The 18317-nt window shown below is 39.0% G+C and overlaps 1 protein-coding gene across 1 annotated transcript in view; it reads right to left on the bottom strand.

Annotated features, from left to right (window-relative positions):
• The window catches only part of CHID1 (chitinase domain containing 1), a 104739-nt gene that overhangs the window by 69099 nt on the left and 17323 nt on the right, over positions 1 to 18317 (bottom strand). Inside the window, exon 9 of the mRNA XM_071559479.1 lies at positions 16622 to 16714. Coding sequence (XP_071415580.1) covers positions 16622 to 16714 — 93 coding nt within the window. The remainder of the gene's footprint in view (positions 1 to 16621; positions 16715 to 18317) is intronic.

Raw genomic sequence — 18317 nt, forward strand, 5'->3', positions numbered from 1 at the left:
ACAATACATGTGGAATCACTGAAAATGCTGAGTTAGAGGAGACTCACAAGGATCATTGAGTCCCACTCCTGTTCCTGGACAGGACACACCCAACAATCCCACCACGTGTCTGAGAGCATTGTCAAAGCAATCCTTGAGCTCTGTCAGGCTTGGTGCTGTGACCACTTCCCTGGGGAGCCTGTTCTAGTGCCTGACCACACTCTGGGGGAAGAACCTTTTCCTAATATTCAGCCTAAATCTCCACAGACACCGAAAAAGAAGAGCCTATGTTTACAGTTACCCTAGTTTGCTAAAACACTCAAGGCTAAATTTCACTGTCTTTGAGAGACTTTGGCATAACTTAAATAGTTTGCTGAGTATTTCTAGTCTTCTAAACTGGGACAGACTCCACTCTCACTTGGGATTGTTTTTTAACATGGCATATTGCATTTCAAAGGTTTCTCAAGAAGATTTAAGAAACATTGTGGAAGGAGAGGTGAAAATAACAACCGAGTTTGCCCTGCAAATCTGTTCTTAAAACTTCCATAGGTCTTGAGGATTCTCTCCTCTCAGCCCCTCTGCAAAACCAGACCAAACTCTTCCCCCAAGATCCTAAACTCCACCCAGAGCTGGGAGAAGGATGAGCTGGAAGAGGGATTGAGGAAGGATGAAAGGTTTCCCCCCGGGTAGCAGAGCCGGCTCCCGCGGCCCCAGCTCCTCGGGCTGCAGCCCCCGGTGTGTCCTGTGCCAGGACTCGCTTCCCGGACAGCGCCGTCACCCGGTGCGGGGACCGGGGAGGCCACACGAGCGATGGGACCGGAGGCATCGGGACCGGGGTCTGGGCGGCACCGCCCGCGCTGACCCGGGCGGAGCGCGGGGTACCGGGAGGGAACGGCCGGCGGCTCTCCCCTGCCAGGGGCAGCTCCGCGCCGGGAGAGCGCCCGTCCTGCGCCGCCCGGGGAGCGGGAGCGGGTCCGAGCCGAGAGGCCCCGGGGCACCCGGAGCGCCCGGACACAGCCCGCGGCGCGGCACGGACCGGCACGGCTCGGTGCCACATCTCCCGTCGGCCCGGCACGGCTCTGCCAGGCTCGGCACGGTGCCCGGCCACCTGCTGCCGGCACAGCCCGGCACGGCTCAGCTCGGCTCGGTACGGCGCCTGGCCATTTGTCCCGGATACCAGCTGATTCGTAACCAAACTCGTGCTATTTACACGCAAATTCTGCAAAGAGCCGTGACTCCTTGGTCCACTCTGGAGGCTTTACATGGACCTGTCCCAAGGAGCACGAAAAGGCCTTTCCTCATTCAGTCACTGCTCAAGGCAAACAAAGCATGAAGATTAAAGACTAAAATCTAATATTCTGAGTTATCGTGAGGTCAGTTTCAGCCCATGGATATATTCAAAGGGTTAAAATTCTCAGGCATTCTTGCTAATATCAACTATTCCTATTAAGCATCCGTGGGGGGTTTTCGGCAACTTGGATTCAGCAAAATACATGAACGTGAACCATAATCAACTGAAAAACCAAACTACATGAACTGAATCTATAACAAAACTTACTTTTCAGTGTGTCTCCCAATGAAACACATATTGGGAAGATAGTTAAAAGAAAAGGGTAAGACTAATTGCTGAAAACCCTTGCCTTACACTACTACCACTAACAAGAACCATATATACATTTTGTTGTTGCTGTTCATTTTTTGTTTTGGTTTGGCTTTTTTTTTCCTGAGAAGCTTGTTTTTCTTTTGCTATTAAATAGGCCTTAAACTTGTTCAGGCAACTTCTTATAGTTACAGGTTTGGTTTGTGCTATTACTGAAAAAGCACTGGGGTTTTTAGCTCCTTTCAAGGCAGTTTTAATGTGGCAGTGCAATATTATGTCTCAACCCACACAGCTAGGCATTATATCATATTTTTATGTCTTCCTTACTCATTATGTTCTCCATCTTTCCAGGAAAGAGAGTGTCATTAGCAATGATAAACGCTCTGGTGAAAAGCAGATGCAAAGCCAGGAAATGTTCAGACTCAAGGTATCACTCAGACTACTTTTCTGATTGACAATTTATGATCCAAAAATTCATCATAAACTTCATACCCTACTTTCAGTACAGGGTTCTAAGTATGCATTAAAGAAGTTTCCTTACACAATGTCCACAGAAATCATCTTCCTGTAAGAAATCTTGGGAATTCAACATGATCTTTAAAACTTCTCCTCAGTAAGAAAGCAATGGCAACCTGGCAGAACTCATAGACCAACTATTTCCCTAAAAGTGTAAGTCCTATTTGCACATATTCCTGACAATTTGTCAGCATTTTTCAATGGCACACTGTCATACGCATGTAAAAAAACCAAAAATATTACTGGGACAAGATCACAGAAGAAATTACCTATTTTCCTTGGTATTTCTGTAGACACAGCTTAGAATTCCACAATCTCTTTTTACCATTCTATCTTTTCATGTCTAAAATAATTGCAGGGGAGTAAGTTTCATAGCCCAGAATGTCTATTACCTGAATTTTCCAAATTATGTGTAGTCATATGTATCAAAATTCCCATGAATGCTTTACTGATAAGTATTTCTATAAGGTTTTGAATTTTCAGTCTTTCATATTGAAAGATTGGAAAAATACTTCAACAATGCAAGCTGCTTTCATTTACTTTCAAATGAATCTACATTCTCAATTACTTTTTGTCTCACTATGATTATTCACAAAATTAAATAAGCAAGGAAAAAAAAAAGGTTTTGGAACTGACTGTTATTTCCTGCAGGTTTGAACTGCATTCTTGTTGGGTTACCTCACCTTCTCCCTCTCTTATAATAGAGAAGTTTCCTGTATCCTCATGTCTTTGAATAGCCTTCATAATGGAAAACTCATTGATTTTCTGTTATGATTCTATTTCAGAACTCAGCCCCTCGGTAATGACTTAATTTTCTTGTCATGTATAATTTTCTATAAAGCAACTGTTTGCAAATCTTCTCCTATCTTTCTTCACCACCAGATATTATTGGTTTTCATAGCTCATTGCAGATAGGAGTATTATAGTATAATGCTACTGCATTTTATAAACACAGACCACTGAATTCAGTTAATGCACAATCACTGTATAAAAATTCACTGTTTCTTCCTGCATAAAGTCTGTTCTACAGATAATAGGAGAAAGAGCTAAAATACCTACCCTGTTCATCACACAATTACAGGCATTGATAATGAAGTAATCAAATGCATAAACAAGCTAAATCTGAAACAATTTGCTGTTCAGAAAAAATCCTTAATATTTTTGTAACTACCCCTTCTCATGTTGGGTTTTTCAAAACTCTTAAGATGACAGCTCACTGAAGTAACTCTCCACTATCAGCACTTAGAAAACAGTTCCACATGGATCCTGGTTTCCATGGATGTTTTGTAACTAGATTTTCTGGTGTCTTATAGATGTTTTATCTCCAATGTCCTCTTACAGCTGGGTTTTGGGGGAAAAAAAGATATGTTATCTTCATCTATCCAGCTGCATATTTTCTTCAAGTAACAGAGACCTGATGATTTATACTCTATGCTTATGTCAATTTGGTTTGAAACTGGCCAAATGCAAAAAAAAGTTTTAGTGGAGAGATGAAAAACTTAAGAGAAGGCTTACAGACACCTTGTTACCTCAGAAATAGGGTTAAAAATAGAATTAAGGACTGCCTACAATAACATTGCATGAAATAGGCAAGTCAACAATAGGATCTTGACAATACTGCTGTTCAAAGCCATGAATAATAATTACAGATCTAGTCCCTGCTGCTAAAAAAGGAACATGACCATACTGATTGCTTAACCAAAAAAGGGATTCTGAGAGATGACAACGGACTTACTACATATTAGGGGATGAATTGCATGCAGTTGATTGGGGATTTTTAAAAGCACAGCATGTTCTCCATCTCTGACCTCTCTCCCTCAGTGAGCACATCCTTGCAGACAACAGATCAAGGCCTTTGGAGAGATGCATGTTATTCAAGCATTTCACACACGCTTATTATTCAAATATCTTCACATGTGTAATACAGAATTCTTTTTCTCTGCTTCCTTTCTAAGGACAAAATGTTGCAAGAGGTGAAGCAAAATCCAAACATAGTATCTGATCTGATCTCATGGCCTACAAACCCAAAGCAGTATGATAAATCAGAGACTCTGCATTCCAAACTCAAAACTGTTAGTCCATTGAACCACAGTGTTGAGGTCAGTCCACTTTAGGAAAAACAAATAACACAGATTCCAAGTTAGTATAAATTTCTCTCCCTCACCCTATTTTTAACAATCTCTGTATGAAAATCTTAGTCCTCTTAAAATAGAAAAAAGTCTCAAACTGAAAGGTAATTCCACAAAACCAGTGCAATCACTTCTGCTCAAATACACTCTTCCAGTCATGGATTTTCATCTGGTTCTACTAATAGAACACTACAATATCAGAACAGACAAAGACAGAGACAAAAGCAGGGGGTTCCTTCCCCTCCCAACGAAATCCCATATTTACACTTCCAAATCCTGTTTTGTTTATGTAATATGAAAGGCCACCTTATTTCTAATAAATCAGAGAAATATCATCCCCAGCGATAAAAATTATAAAATAATGAGCAAATAAAGAAGGAGAATTTTATTGGAAGCATGACAGTTTAGTTGTTCATTTGTAATGAGCTGGAACAGTCTGAATATCCAAAGATAATTATTTTAGCAAGCCTTGGCTAGACATTCGAGAGAACTTTCTAATGGTGTAGGTAGTTGGGAGCATTGTACTAACATTCATTTACTTGTAGATTTTAAGTGTTTGTTAGATAGGCTTTATGAACAGTCATGTAGTCTATTTTGCCTTTTTATTTTACATTCTAATACATTATGAACTATTCAAAATAGTAGTTTAAATTCAGTAGTAAAACCCTGCAACCCTACTTGTGCAGTGTCTTTGGCTTTTGCACTAATTTCAGGATAGAAATGGTGACATTCAGATGCCTCCAGAGCATAAGGGCTATCTGTCAGCTGTCCACAGAAAACATCTCAATTTAACGTAAACAAACATCTCTAGCAAAAACCATAAACCACATTACTGTGTTCAAATCTTCTGAATGGTAAACATCTCTTTACCAAATTCTCGGATAAGATTATGGTAAGCATTAAAGAACAGCGAAACCTAGTCAGCTTGAGAAGCAAGAAAATCGTGAGTGTTAGAGATTCACAATACAGAAGTGCCAGAAGTGGTTACTTTATACACTACAAGTGCTTCTTCATATCACTAGGGGACTGTAAATTACAACAGACTGACAAGTAAAAACTTGTTTTACTTTCATCAGGAAACAAAATGGTATTTACGTGCATAATGAATTTTTTGAAGAACATAAAAGGCCGGTACTCTTCTTTAATATTCACATCCCACTGTTGTCTTTGCAGTCCTTGCTCTCCAAAAAGGGAGAGGCATGGGATCTGTTCTTGTCGTGGAGTAGCCTACACAGTTTTCATGAAGCCAAACTGATTACCTGTGCCCATATGGTTTAAACTAGTAACAAAAGTCAAGAAGGAGAAACATGTCAACAATTATATGTCCTGAAAAGAAGACACGAAACCTCAACAGACAGCTAGGGACAAATGAGCCTGAAAATTGCAGTCCTCAGAGCTGAGGCACACTGGCAGACCAGTCTGCACCACTTACATTGTATTTTTCAAGTAACTTAAGAACTTGTATCTGAAACTTTTGATTCAACATAAGAAATACACCTGTTTGACAAAAACAGGCAATCTGAATATCAAAGAAGAAAACATTTATTTTGATACTTGTCAATGTATTTATCAGTTCCCTTTTTGGGAAGGTCAACTGTTCTCTTTTAGTGCTGTTTCTGTTATGTTGCTTCACCCTGTTTACTGGAGTCATTCAAGTAAGACTATGCATAAATGAACATCCGCTGTGTCACCATTTGCTTATCCTAATTTCCAAACTATTCTAGTGCCTTTTGTGCCAGGGCTTAATGCCCAGGCAAGCCATGCTCCAACAGCAGAACATCATGCAAACAAGCTTGTACTCTGGAGCATATGAGCCTAATTTAAAAACTCTAACACACCAAATGTAGCTTTAATTCCTCCTTGCAGAGATTAAAGAGCTCATCATTTTTCTTTTTTCTTTTTTTTTTTAAAGTTTTCCAACTTTATTCTGAAACTTACGCAGTATTTGTCCTATACCAGCTGGCTCAGAATTGGTAGAGCTACAAATGACAGACATGGGGAAGAATACATTCCACCCTTTCTTCTCTGTGACCACTGTTAGTTGACCTACAGGTTATTTTAATGATTCTCCCTAGTGGAAGGTCAAACGCCTGCTTCAGTAAGTGTCATCATAGGTACATCAATTTTACATAGTAAGGCGTAGTCTTTAAAAAAACAGTTCTAAGAGTAAAGTTTTTCCTTGAGTCTTTTCTGAATCTACACAAAATGCATGGAGCCTTTCATGGCTGCAGTCTGAGCTGTGCTGTACTGAGCTTGACAGCCCAACAAACAGCAGCAAAACCAAGGAAGTAATGCAAGGGAAACAGGTGTAGTTCAGAGCTGTTAACAAGCATCCAGATTTACTGTAGCTAATAGAATTGAGTTTAAAAAGAGATGTCACTGACAAACCTATACTTTAAGCCTTTTACAGGGAAAAAACACGAGCCCAACAGCATGACTGTGAGTACAATTCACTAGTATTACCATAATTTAGAGACATTATTAAACTTTCTCCAGTAAGTGTTACTCAGAAGTAGTCAGTAGTAATTTCCTACCCAGCTTTCTATTCCTCTCAGTATAAACTCATATCTTTAGTTGTATCTTGTGACCCAAGTCACACATATTTTACAGGTTCTCTAACATGCAATAAAACCCCAATGATGGCAGTCAGCTAGGCCTAGACAGCCCACTTACGAGTCATGTCTCTGCCTTCTTGAGTGCTGAATCTTACTCACAGAGCCCAGTTTCAAAATTTGATATGTAATTGTACTCTCCATATTGCTGACACTCCCTTTTTTTTAGGATACTCACAGGAAGATTGACAACTATGAAAACAATGGAGGGCAACATGATATCATCAACTAGGAAGAGGAAATAGGAAATATGCATAGTTAGCTTTCAGATTTTCCTTCTCAACTCCCATTTTATGTGTATTGCTAGTCCAGAGATTGTCTTCCAGTATCAAATTTCTTTACTGAGAACAGAAAGCACGGGTGAGTATACTCGGTGTATACCCACTAACTCTACAATTAATACACACTGATCATTTCTAGACTTCCTTGTTTTTCTGTGACCTCATTTGTCAAGCAGGAAAGAAAAGTAAGAAATGTAAGAGGTGGAAAGTTCAGAAACGTGTAGCAACAGTATTATTGATTCCAACAAAGTAAGACTATTATGACTACATTTCTCACATATATTTTAACCTTTCATGACTTTAAGTGTAGGTATTGGTAAAACAGAATCCTACTTAATAAACAGTAGTTTACAAAGTTGGTTTTCTAGTATATTGTTATTTGACATATTCTGATAATTGAAAACTACATCTGAAACAAGCAATACATTACCTGCTGGTTTGATCCCTGGCGTTACTTAGCAAAATTTCAAGGCTTTATATTCTGGCCCACACAGTCCTGCCTGAGCATAATGTTTAATACAAGTGACAGTTCCCATTTCACTCCAAATCAGAGACATGTTAGAAGCTACTTATAATTTAATTGAATTTATTTCCCATGCATTATCATAAAAATTACCCTGCTGTTTACTTGTATATTCTGCATCTTAATTACTACTCACTAGAAATCCTTCTAAGGAAAACAGTGTGTATATATACAGGAATAGTAAACCAAGAACCATACCATTCTGTATACACAAAGTTATGGCAAGGCAATTGAATCTGTGGCAACTTCTAAAGATGACAGACTCCTGGTATAAAACAGATTACCTTAATAATTATGAGTATCTGTTCATAATCAGTCTCTAAGAGACCAAAACACCTATTTCCTTTATCAATATGCAAAACACTGGCCAATTGGCGCATCTATTAAGCTGAGCAACCATGAGGTCAAGAAGCAATTTTTCATCATGTACTCTTCCTAATTTTCAGTCAAAGATGTATGTATATTTACAGAAAAGGAAGAAAAGAGCAGTACAAAGCAAAAGGAGGGATGAGATGTCTGCCCTGCTGCCATTCTTTTCCCAAGAGGCAAAGTAGCAAAACTAAGCTGGTACCCACTGCTACTGGACAGCAGTGACGAAGACTGCATAGATTCTGGTAATTTTCCTTGCACAGCAGCTCTAGAAAGAAAAAGCTGAAGCTACTTAAGACAGACTTTCACATGCACAATGTTTTTTGCATCAAGAATAAAAAATAAACTGAGTTGTTAAAATATTGATTTTGAAGAAGTGGTAGTTCAGTGGTGGAAAATACTGACAATATATACCTAGAGAAGCTTTAAGTAACAGGAAGAAAGGCTGTATATTTTTTTTCCTTACATATGCAAATATGAAATACAAATCTAGGGATGCTTGCTGTATTTTGATGAGGCAAGAACATACATTATGTTCAAATATTTGAAGAGAGAAAAGTGGTTTCCTGCAGCTTTAAAATGAAAGCAGCTGCACTACTGCTGTGCATCTCAAGAAGTCAATAAAGACAGACAAATTTTTCTAGAAGCTGAGAGGTTAAGTGCACCTTTTATCAGGGAGAAACATGTTTGGTTTTAATTTAAATACTGCTTTGATATTTACTATCAGAAACTGGCCAGGAGATAACAAATTATTCCAGCTAGCCTATATGCAATTTACCAACAGTAGCACTTTTTGAGAATGTTGTGAAGACAGCGACAGCTCCAATGGTTTGTTTACAATGTGCTTCACTCTTGCTAATAATCCCAAACACTGTGTTCCATAAGGTTAAATGAAACCCTACTAAGCAATGACCTCTGCTTTGTACTGGTATGCATGTTATTAAAACACTGCTAAGAAAAGGAGCTGTTTTGCATGCAATTACTTAAATCAAGGATCAAGGTCTGATAAACACCTAGTTATTATCAAGCTTGACTTGATAAAACTACTTAAATGGAAGCTATTTTGTGTTACCTGGAGTTTCTTAAACAATTGAAACAATCTCTTTCTAAAATGGTCTTCTGTGCATTTTAATTAGGATTGATATATACAAAGCTCCAAAGTTTTAGAGATTTTCAGCAGATTTTTGATATTTTTTATGAGAAATGCAGCAATTACTACTTTAGCAGGCTTTTCATCTGTAATTCTAAAACTCTTAATAGTGACAAAGTAACCTGTGCCTTCTGTAGCTTTATCACATACTTGGGATATGACAAATCAAACTCTTAGTACCTTAAAGATGATATTTCTTAAAAGAGACCCCCAAAAAGTTCTCAATTGCATATCAAATAAGTCGAGATATTTCATAACATTATGTAGGTTGGAAAAAACCCTTAAGATCATCCAGTCCAACTGTTAACCTAGCACTGCCCATTTCATCACTAAACCATGTCCTCAAGTGTTTTGTCTACACATCTGTCAGACACCTTCGGGGAAGATGCCTCCACAACTTCCCTATGCAATTTAGTCCAACACTTTTGGTGAAGAAATTTTTCCCAATATCCAATCAAAGTACCCTGGTGCAACTTGAGGCCACTTCCTCTCATCCTCTCATCTTGCAAAAGGATCAACAGCACCTCACCACAACCTCCTTTCAGGTAGTTGTAGAGAGTGGTGAGGACTCCCCTGGGAGCCTCCTTTTCCTCCAGCCTGAACAATCCCAGCTCTCTCAGCCACTCCTCATATGACTTACTCTCTAGACCCTTCACTAGTTATACTGCCCTTCTCTGGACTTGCTCCAGCACATCAATGTCTTTCTTGTATTGAGGGGCCCAGAACTGAACACAGGATTTGAGGTGTGGCTTCACCAGTGTTGAGTACAGTGCGATGAACCCATCCCAAGTCCCACTGCCCACACTATTTCTGTGACAAGCCAGGATGCCATTGGCCTTCTTGACCACCTGGGCACATTGCTGGCTCATGTTCAGCAGCTGTTGAACAGCACCCAGGTCCTTTTCCACTGGGCAGATTTCCAGCCATTCACACCCAAGCTTATAGCACTCCATGGGGTTGTTGTGACCCAAGGGCAGGACCTGGCACTTGGCCTTGTTGAACCTCATACCATTGGCCTCAGCTCATTGATCCAGCCTGTACAGATCCCTCTGCAGAGCCTTCCTGCCCTCCAGCAGATCAACATTCCCACCCTACTTGGTGTTGCTTAAAAACTTACTGAGGGTGCCCTCGATCCCCTTATTCCAATCATTGATAAAGATAATAAAGGGGACTCTTCCTTGTTCATTAAGGGGATCACCTTGTTATAGGAGATCAGGTTAGTAAAAAATTTTTCCTAAACCCCACTGATTGGGCCTGATACTCTGGCTGTTCTGTATGTGCTTTGTGATGGCACTCAAGATTATCTGCTTCATGATGTTCCCTGGCTGGGCAGCCAAGACTGACAGACCTGTAGTTCCCCAGATTCTCCTTCTGGAAATTCCTGTAGATGGGCATCACATTGGCTAACATCCAGTCAACTGGAACCTTCACAGTTACCGAGAACTGCCGGTAAATGATTGGAAGTGGTTTGGTGAGCACTTCCACCAGCTACCTCAGTACTTGTGGAGATCCACTTGTGAGGATCCACTGACAAGTGGATACCATCTGGCCCCGTAAGCTTGTGTATGTCTTAAGTGGTATAGCAGGTCACTAACCATTTCCTCTTGGATTATTGGGGCTTGATTCTGCTCCCCCTGTCTTCCAGATTCCAGGAAGGATAAGAGAAGAACACTAATTGTGGTCCTGATCCTATATCCAGTCATTCCAAGGCCCTGAATTCTATTTTAATTGCCCTTGGACTTCTTACTACAACTTCATTGCTGTCTACATGAAAAAATGAATACCGGATAATAATCCAAGGGCCACATCTTTGCTCCAGGCCCCAGGGTGGCAGAAGACTTCTCTAAGAAGTGGATCTAGTCAAAAGGCCTCCTATGAAAATAACTCTTTTTTTTCTTTATGGAAGAGGTTTTGATGCAGGGCATAGGCCAATTTAGCCTTGGCTTTTTTTCCAACATGGATGAACCATCATCCTGTCATTGTTCAGTTCCACTTGCAGAGCCTTGTACCTTTTATTCCAGGGCACCTGAGAAGGTGAGGTAATCACAGAGCAGACCCAACTGCTGCACCAGGCAGGAATTTGTTGCCATTGTCCTCTATCCCTTAAGTAACCATGTTCAGCCATGTGGAAAAATGACAGGGAATGTTCTGTGTCATATGCCCTGTTTGCTCAGCAGGCCTCTCCCAGGAAAAGTAGGGTCTGATTCCTGTAATCTGTTTCTCTCTTGGACTCCCAGACACTCCTTAACTTGCTCACCTCCTCCCAGAGTTCCGTGAGGTTTTTACAGTACAGGAAACCTCCCTGGGCACCACAGATCTGTCAACACTCAAGCCTCTCACCTCAGTAACTAAGTTAATTTATTTACTTTAAGTTTTACTTTTTCTCATTTACAGGTTGCATACAACATCAACAGAAAGAATCCTATCTTGTAACCTGAAGACAGGTGTTTTAAAAGGATATCCATCACACAGGACAAACTGCCTGGTGCATATACTAACCATGAAAATATAAGTTTTGCACAGTATTATAGTACGAAGTGACACAACCAATGCCATTTTATATTGTTACTTTGTACCAAGGATTATCCTTCAGGGGCCAATAAAAGTCCAAGGAAAGCGATCACTAACAACCTGTCCATAAATACAGAGTTATTTAACACAGAGTGTTCAGCAAAACTAGCAGCTTTTAATGACAGTGTACACCAAGCTGAGCCTTAACATATTTATATCATATGTATAAAGTCTGTAATAAACTACAAATGCCAGAAAGGCCGTGGTTATGCAACTGTGGATAGACTGAGAATCCCTGTGAAAACAATATCCTACCAAGAGGTCCCAAGAGGTATGTCTGCCTTTGGTGTTTCTCATGACAACAAGAAACAGGAGTATTTCTGGTGCTCGTTCTGAAGATAATTTAAGTAAATAGACTTAATATTCTTTACTCATTGTTTTATTCACAGTAACTGGGAACCACAATGGAGAGATAATGGTCGCTGAACCTGGACAAATATGCAACAATCTAATCAGGTGAAATTCAACTTACTTGCAGACATAAAAGAGTTACTATATAAATACAAAGTCTTTTTGCCTTTGAAAATGCATCCCTAGTGTTATAAAGAATGTAAGTGAAGAGAAACAAAATAACCAACACAATGCCTGTGATTTAAGAGAAAAGGTGGAACCAAACCTCGGGGCTCATTTACTATATTTACTTTTTTCCCCCAACATATTTATGCATATGCATATTTAGCCATAAATGTAGTTCACTCCAGCACAGCTCTCCTATTTGGAAAGAAGCTTGTGAAGTCGGTATAAAAACATCTACACAGCTTTCACCAGTATAATTTTTGCAGCACAATAAATCACTGAAGTGCATATATTTAAGGCAGGAATTTAATCACGGCCAGGATTAGTAGGACCAAAGAAGTTATTCAACACCACCAATGCGCAGAATAAGCCTGGCTACCCATTACCCTTTTAGAAATGGTACTCACAGTTTATTCATGCATCAGTATCCATGCATGTTAAAAGCAGTAAAATTCTAACATTTTGAGACAATCTGTTGAAAGACAGGCTGAAAGTCTTCAGCAAACCATCTGCTCTAGCAACCACTTAAACACCACTGCAATCCTAGCACCTCTCCTCAACTTAGGCAACTCTACAAGTCTCCAAGCCCAAGAGAGAGTTACAGTGTAACACACGCACTTTGTAGAGCACAGCTTTGGCTCCTGCTGTCCCTCTCTCCTGTATGTCACTTAAATTTGCAGAAAAATCATGACAGTCCTGGACATCAAGTGGATGGAAATACCATCCCAATCTCTGTTTGCCACTTTGGGAGCTCTACACCCATTCTTTCTGACATTAAAGTTTGCTCGCGGATTACTGCCTCCTAATCAGACTCCAGACACAGACTCTTGATCACGTCAGCACAACTGCCTCTGGTTAATGCTGTGAAAAGCTCTAAAACATCTAAATGTCTGGATTAAAAAAAAAAAAAAGAGGGAATGAAGTTTTCTTGTAGCTCAGAACATTTCACAAGCTAATGAAAAATCAAAGGGGTTGCCAGAACCTAAGCAAGCTTCAGCTACAGGATCAGTCTTCACTTGAGTTTTGTTTGCAAAAGTTGATTTTGAGAAGTTAAACAGAGGAACCAACATGTTTCCATCCTGCATCATGCACTCAATCTCATGTGCAGTGCTGCCTTTTCCAGACTGATTTTCCCTAAGCAAACTAGTATTTTCAGCTCTTCAAAGTGTCCTTTCAGACAGCATTTACTGACAGATTGCTCTGATCTTAATGCATATCAAAAGAGTCTAAATCAGAAATTCCTAAATAAACTGCTTAGATTTGACTATGCTGTCTCTTTATTTTAATCAGGGTAGAACAGAAAAGAAACAATGTTTCAGCCCCTAGCTTCCCAGTTGGTTAGGGTATTCCACATACAGCTCATGTCTCCTTTATCAGTCTACTGCAAGCTACTGAACGCTAATATATTATTTGATTCTTGATGGTACTTATTCCATGTCTTTTGTCATATGTTTGATTAACAGCCTACAGTGATTCCAACAAATGAAGCATATAAGGTACGTTAAAGCACACTTTCAACCGCATGTGTTAAAACCCAAAGTGAGTTTCAAGACATTTAATACACAATAGGAAGCACTTTTGCATTCAAGCCCTGTATCCTATAAATCAAAAATTTTCAAGTACAGCTGCTATTTAAAAAGTCAACTAAGGAAGAAAGAAAATTTCAGGATTCTGATAATTGATACCATTAAATCCAATGTACTCCTAAGCTTTAAGGTATGCACAGACTTTGTGAATGTTTTAGGATGCTTCTGTATCTTCTGAATGTATTTTCAACAACCTCCTTACTCAAGAAGTTAAAGCGATTTTCTAGTTAATACAATAAGAACACATACATGGAAGACACAGACAGGTGGCTTATGTAAGATTATTGATTGAAAAGAATGTGACTAACACATTCTCCTGGGCAATAAAGGTTTATAGATAAATCCTACAAACTTTAGGAACACATAAAGAAATTGGTTTAGAGGAACAAGACTTTCTTTCATATAAACTACAGCTGTTATTTTCCACAGCTGAAAACCAGAAATATTTCACTACACCTCTATAAACAGGCCATTTAGGGACAGGCATGTGAAAGTTATTTCAGTTTAAAAATTGCACTTTAGATAGGCAGTTCTTCCAAGGTCTAATAGGGCATCCCTAAATTCCAGTTCAGAAAGGTTTCAGAACTGTGACCTCACTATCGTGTCAATATGTAGGACAGCAGGAGGTAGCAATGACAACACAAGATCCAAACCTCAGCATGGTGTTCAACAGAGAAATAGTCCTGCAAATTCTGGTCCAGGCAAAACATGTTTAAGAATTCAGATGTCTTAAAGTAGCTTCAACTCTTGTTTAGGCATTTAGAAAAAGTAAACTATAGACCTCCATGTGATTTATACAAACAAAACAGATTTAGGTCCTTGAAGACTGAACATGGTAATGTCAATAGGCATCACGATGAACAGGAATATTGAGGCTTATACTGTTCTCCACTTTCTCCCTACAACCAAAAGAGCAAATGCTCTTGAAATGTGAACACTGTTTATCGCAATTACTTAAATTCTACCAGAGCATGCATTAGCATTTTAAAAAGCATCTGTGTGATGCAGTGAATGATGAAGCATTTTAGAAAAATGTTTTAAAGTGTCTCCTTTGCTTTATCTGTAGTAGACTACAATTAATGCAACACAAAATTACTTTAAAAAGTAACTATCAATTGGGATGAAATGTAGGTCATAAGAGGGCAGCTTGAAAGGTTGGAATCAATAACAGGAGAAAAGACATAGTAATTTTTCATTATTTTTTACTTAAGCATATCACGAGAAACTCAAAGTATTTGTTAGCACTATTGAAAATCCCTGTGATGCAAAGGCATACCTGCCCACAACTTTCCAGAGAAATCTGCAAGAAATGAGAGGATTAATGATCCAGAACAAAGGCAAAAGCAGAGGTGCTTGAGGGATAGGAAGGAACCTTCTCAAAATGCAGCCAGGCCTTCACTCTCTAAAGAAAAGAGCTCTGCACAAGCATTATTTTAAAAAATACTATTTTACATAACTGGCTACTTTATCAATGTACATGGAATTAATTTTGTTTCCTGTTGCCATAGTTTTCGACACATTGAACTCTCTACCTATCAAAATTTGGTATTCAGCCACACACAGCAGCAAAGTGACTTTTGCATCAAATTAGCTACTTCAGTTTAAGCTTATAAATTGGTTATACCATGCAACAGAGGGAAATATAAAGAAACAAAAACATCCCCAAATACATAGTTTTACAGAAAATAAAACTGCAATCAGATTTCATGCAGCATCCATACACATGGATACTACTTTGGCCTTACAGTCTTAAGATGGTAGGAAGTCCATATATTCAGCAATTGGTTTGGATGGGGCCACATCACTAACCTACAGAGGAGGTGACATCACAGTTATAGTGTAGATGTTAACTGACCTCAGCACACAGACAACTTTTTAGTCATCTGCTAGACGGTCCCTGAATCTTTTCAGCAAGATGCATTTAAGTCTGCACAGATAGTTGTAGGAACAATTGCTTTATTTCCCCCACATGCTGTAGGACCTCCCCACAAAACTCAACAATAACTTGAGACCATTGCAGAGAACAGTTCAGCCACAGAAGCGACATTTACCAGACTACTCAGGCATTCAATATTCTCAGCCTTTTTTGGCATCTTGAAAATGATGTACACTGAGAGATGACAGCCTACAAGAAATTTAGGAGGCTGCACAATGCTGTTCTGAAAGTGTGCTGTTAAACTGTCATAATCTGTATTAGCTGTGAGTCTACCCATACTGCTATACAGCCTAAGGTGAGAAAAATAAGAAATCATTATACTTTTCTTTAGTTGTCTAGTGACTTTCATTTGAAAAAATACCTAACAATGCTTCTCTATTTAAGTTTGACTTACATTATTGATTTTTCATGTGCAGGCATAAGACTGCTGAATAGCTTAAAGAAAAAAGGAAACTCGAAATAAAACTAGTCTTGCATTTCCAACTATGCAATTGGTTGTCAACTGTGCACTTGCAGCCCAGAAGGCCAGTTGTATCCTGGGCTGCATCAAGAGAACAGAAGCAGGTTGAGGGAGGTGATTCTGCCCCTCTACTCTGCTCTCATGAGAGTGTGGGTGAGAACAAAATTCAGCATAGCACCTCTGCTTGTTAACTCCTCTACTGCATCAAAAGCTAAGAGAATACAAATGAGAGACTATTCAGGGCAACATGCATGGAGACATAACTACCAACAAACCCAAATAATTTCTCCTTCATTTAAACTGCATATCTATAAACAAAGCTTTGCACTTACTGTTCATCAGACAACAAAGTATTTCTCACCTGGAACCTGCCATTTAAATAGCAATACTCACCCTGCTGCAACTGCAGGAGGGATGACCAATAAGAGTTTAAGTTGTGCTTCATGTAGAGCTTCAGAAAGGTGAACGAGCAAGTGAATCAACTCCCTGAAATATGAATATATCGTTAGAGGGAAAGGCAGGAAAACTGGTGCTGTATATTACCAAGAACAAGTAACAGTAGAAATAATTGAAAAGATGCAGCTGGCAAGAGATCCAAACACCATTTGTTGCAAATGACCATAGCAGAAAAAAAACCAGGCAGGAAGACTGATCAGAGATCTACCCTCTTCATGGATTAATATTACTGAACTGCTTGAGATGGTCTTAGGTTTACTGGAACTGGTGATCACCCTGGGGCTAAAATTTTTCGTAGTTTTATTTTAAACTAACTATGCATTGTTAGCATGCAAAACAAACCAGCATATCTTATCATAGCAGGTTACCTCTTGAAGTCATATTCAGTAAAAAGAACTAGATCAATAGAAGAACCAAACACTGTTCTGAAGAAGCAGCTGTTGAAGAGATTCAAGTTGTTATGACACATGATGCTTGAGAATTTGTAAAGATGCTTTCACAGCAAAACATTCAATCTTCAAGGGATCTTTCTGAAGCCTGTCTAGAAACATTTCTTTTGCTGTTATTTTCTGTATAAATAATCCTTTTGTTTCTCAATACATTATTGTATATCTACAAAATGCATGCTTGATGATGTTATATCTGGAAGTATTACCTTTCATATGCATCATTTAAATAAAGATTTCCACAGAAGCTGATTTTCATATCAATATTCTAGACACTTCAACAGGAAAATAAACTTAAAAATTCTTATGCAACTGTTTCTAGCACTCCTTATTTGAAGGGTGATGTTAATAAAAAATCCTTCAGAGACAGACTGCAGAAACAAAAAAAAGTTTACTGCTATCTTAAGAGGAGCCCAGTGTTACCTTAAATTTGCACCACAAATATGGACCTTCTGAGTGCCTTGTTAAGTCATTTGATTTTTCAGAACAAAGTCAATTTTCGTATTTACTCACTGGCTGACATGATCCACAAACACAGTCAGATAGATGATACTACTACAAAACTCTAGATCTGTTTAGAATGATGCTTAAACCTGTACAGACTAAAAAGCAACTTCACAACCCATTTCAAGAGGCTAAAAGCATTTAAGCATGAAAGGCAGAACACACAAAAGCCATCATCCAAGCCGTTTGGTCCACTTAACCTGGATTAGACCTGGACTCTCATGAACAATATTGTGGTATTGTCATGCCTTTCAAGGCAGTATTATCCTAAAAATATTCTTCTGAAATCATTGCTTTACCAATATAATTATTCATCACAGTAGTTATGTTTGACTCACACAATGTAGATACTATGCAGGGATAACCAAGTATTTTCATTTTCCCTGAAATGATTTGATACCCAATGAAAACTTCCTAAGGCCTACAAAATCCTGGCAAACAAACAAAGCAAGTTTTATCCCTTTCCCAATACCAGCAGTATTTTGTGCTTACAATTTGAGAGCTGGCTGTGCTGAACAGCGCTTAACAATGAATTGTCACACTGCCACCTATATTTCACTTCTGGGGGAAGAGACGATATTGGAGGAATCAGCTTTTGGTTTGTCTGCAAAATGTATTTCTACCATTCTTGCTCTGGAAAAGTAACAGCTTTCCCTCCTGGTACTTTTATCACATGCATTTCA

The sequence above is a fragment of the Pithys albifrons genome, chromosome 6 (genome assembly GCF_047495875.1).
Source record: "Pithys albifrons albifrons isolate INPA30051 chromosome 6, PitAlb_v1, whole genome shotgun sequence".
In the NCBI taxonomy this organism is placed as follows: Eukaryota; Metazoa; Chordata; class Aves; order Passeriformes; family Thamnophilidae; genus Pithys; species Pithys albifrons.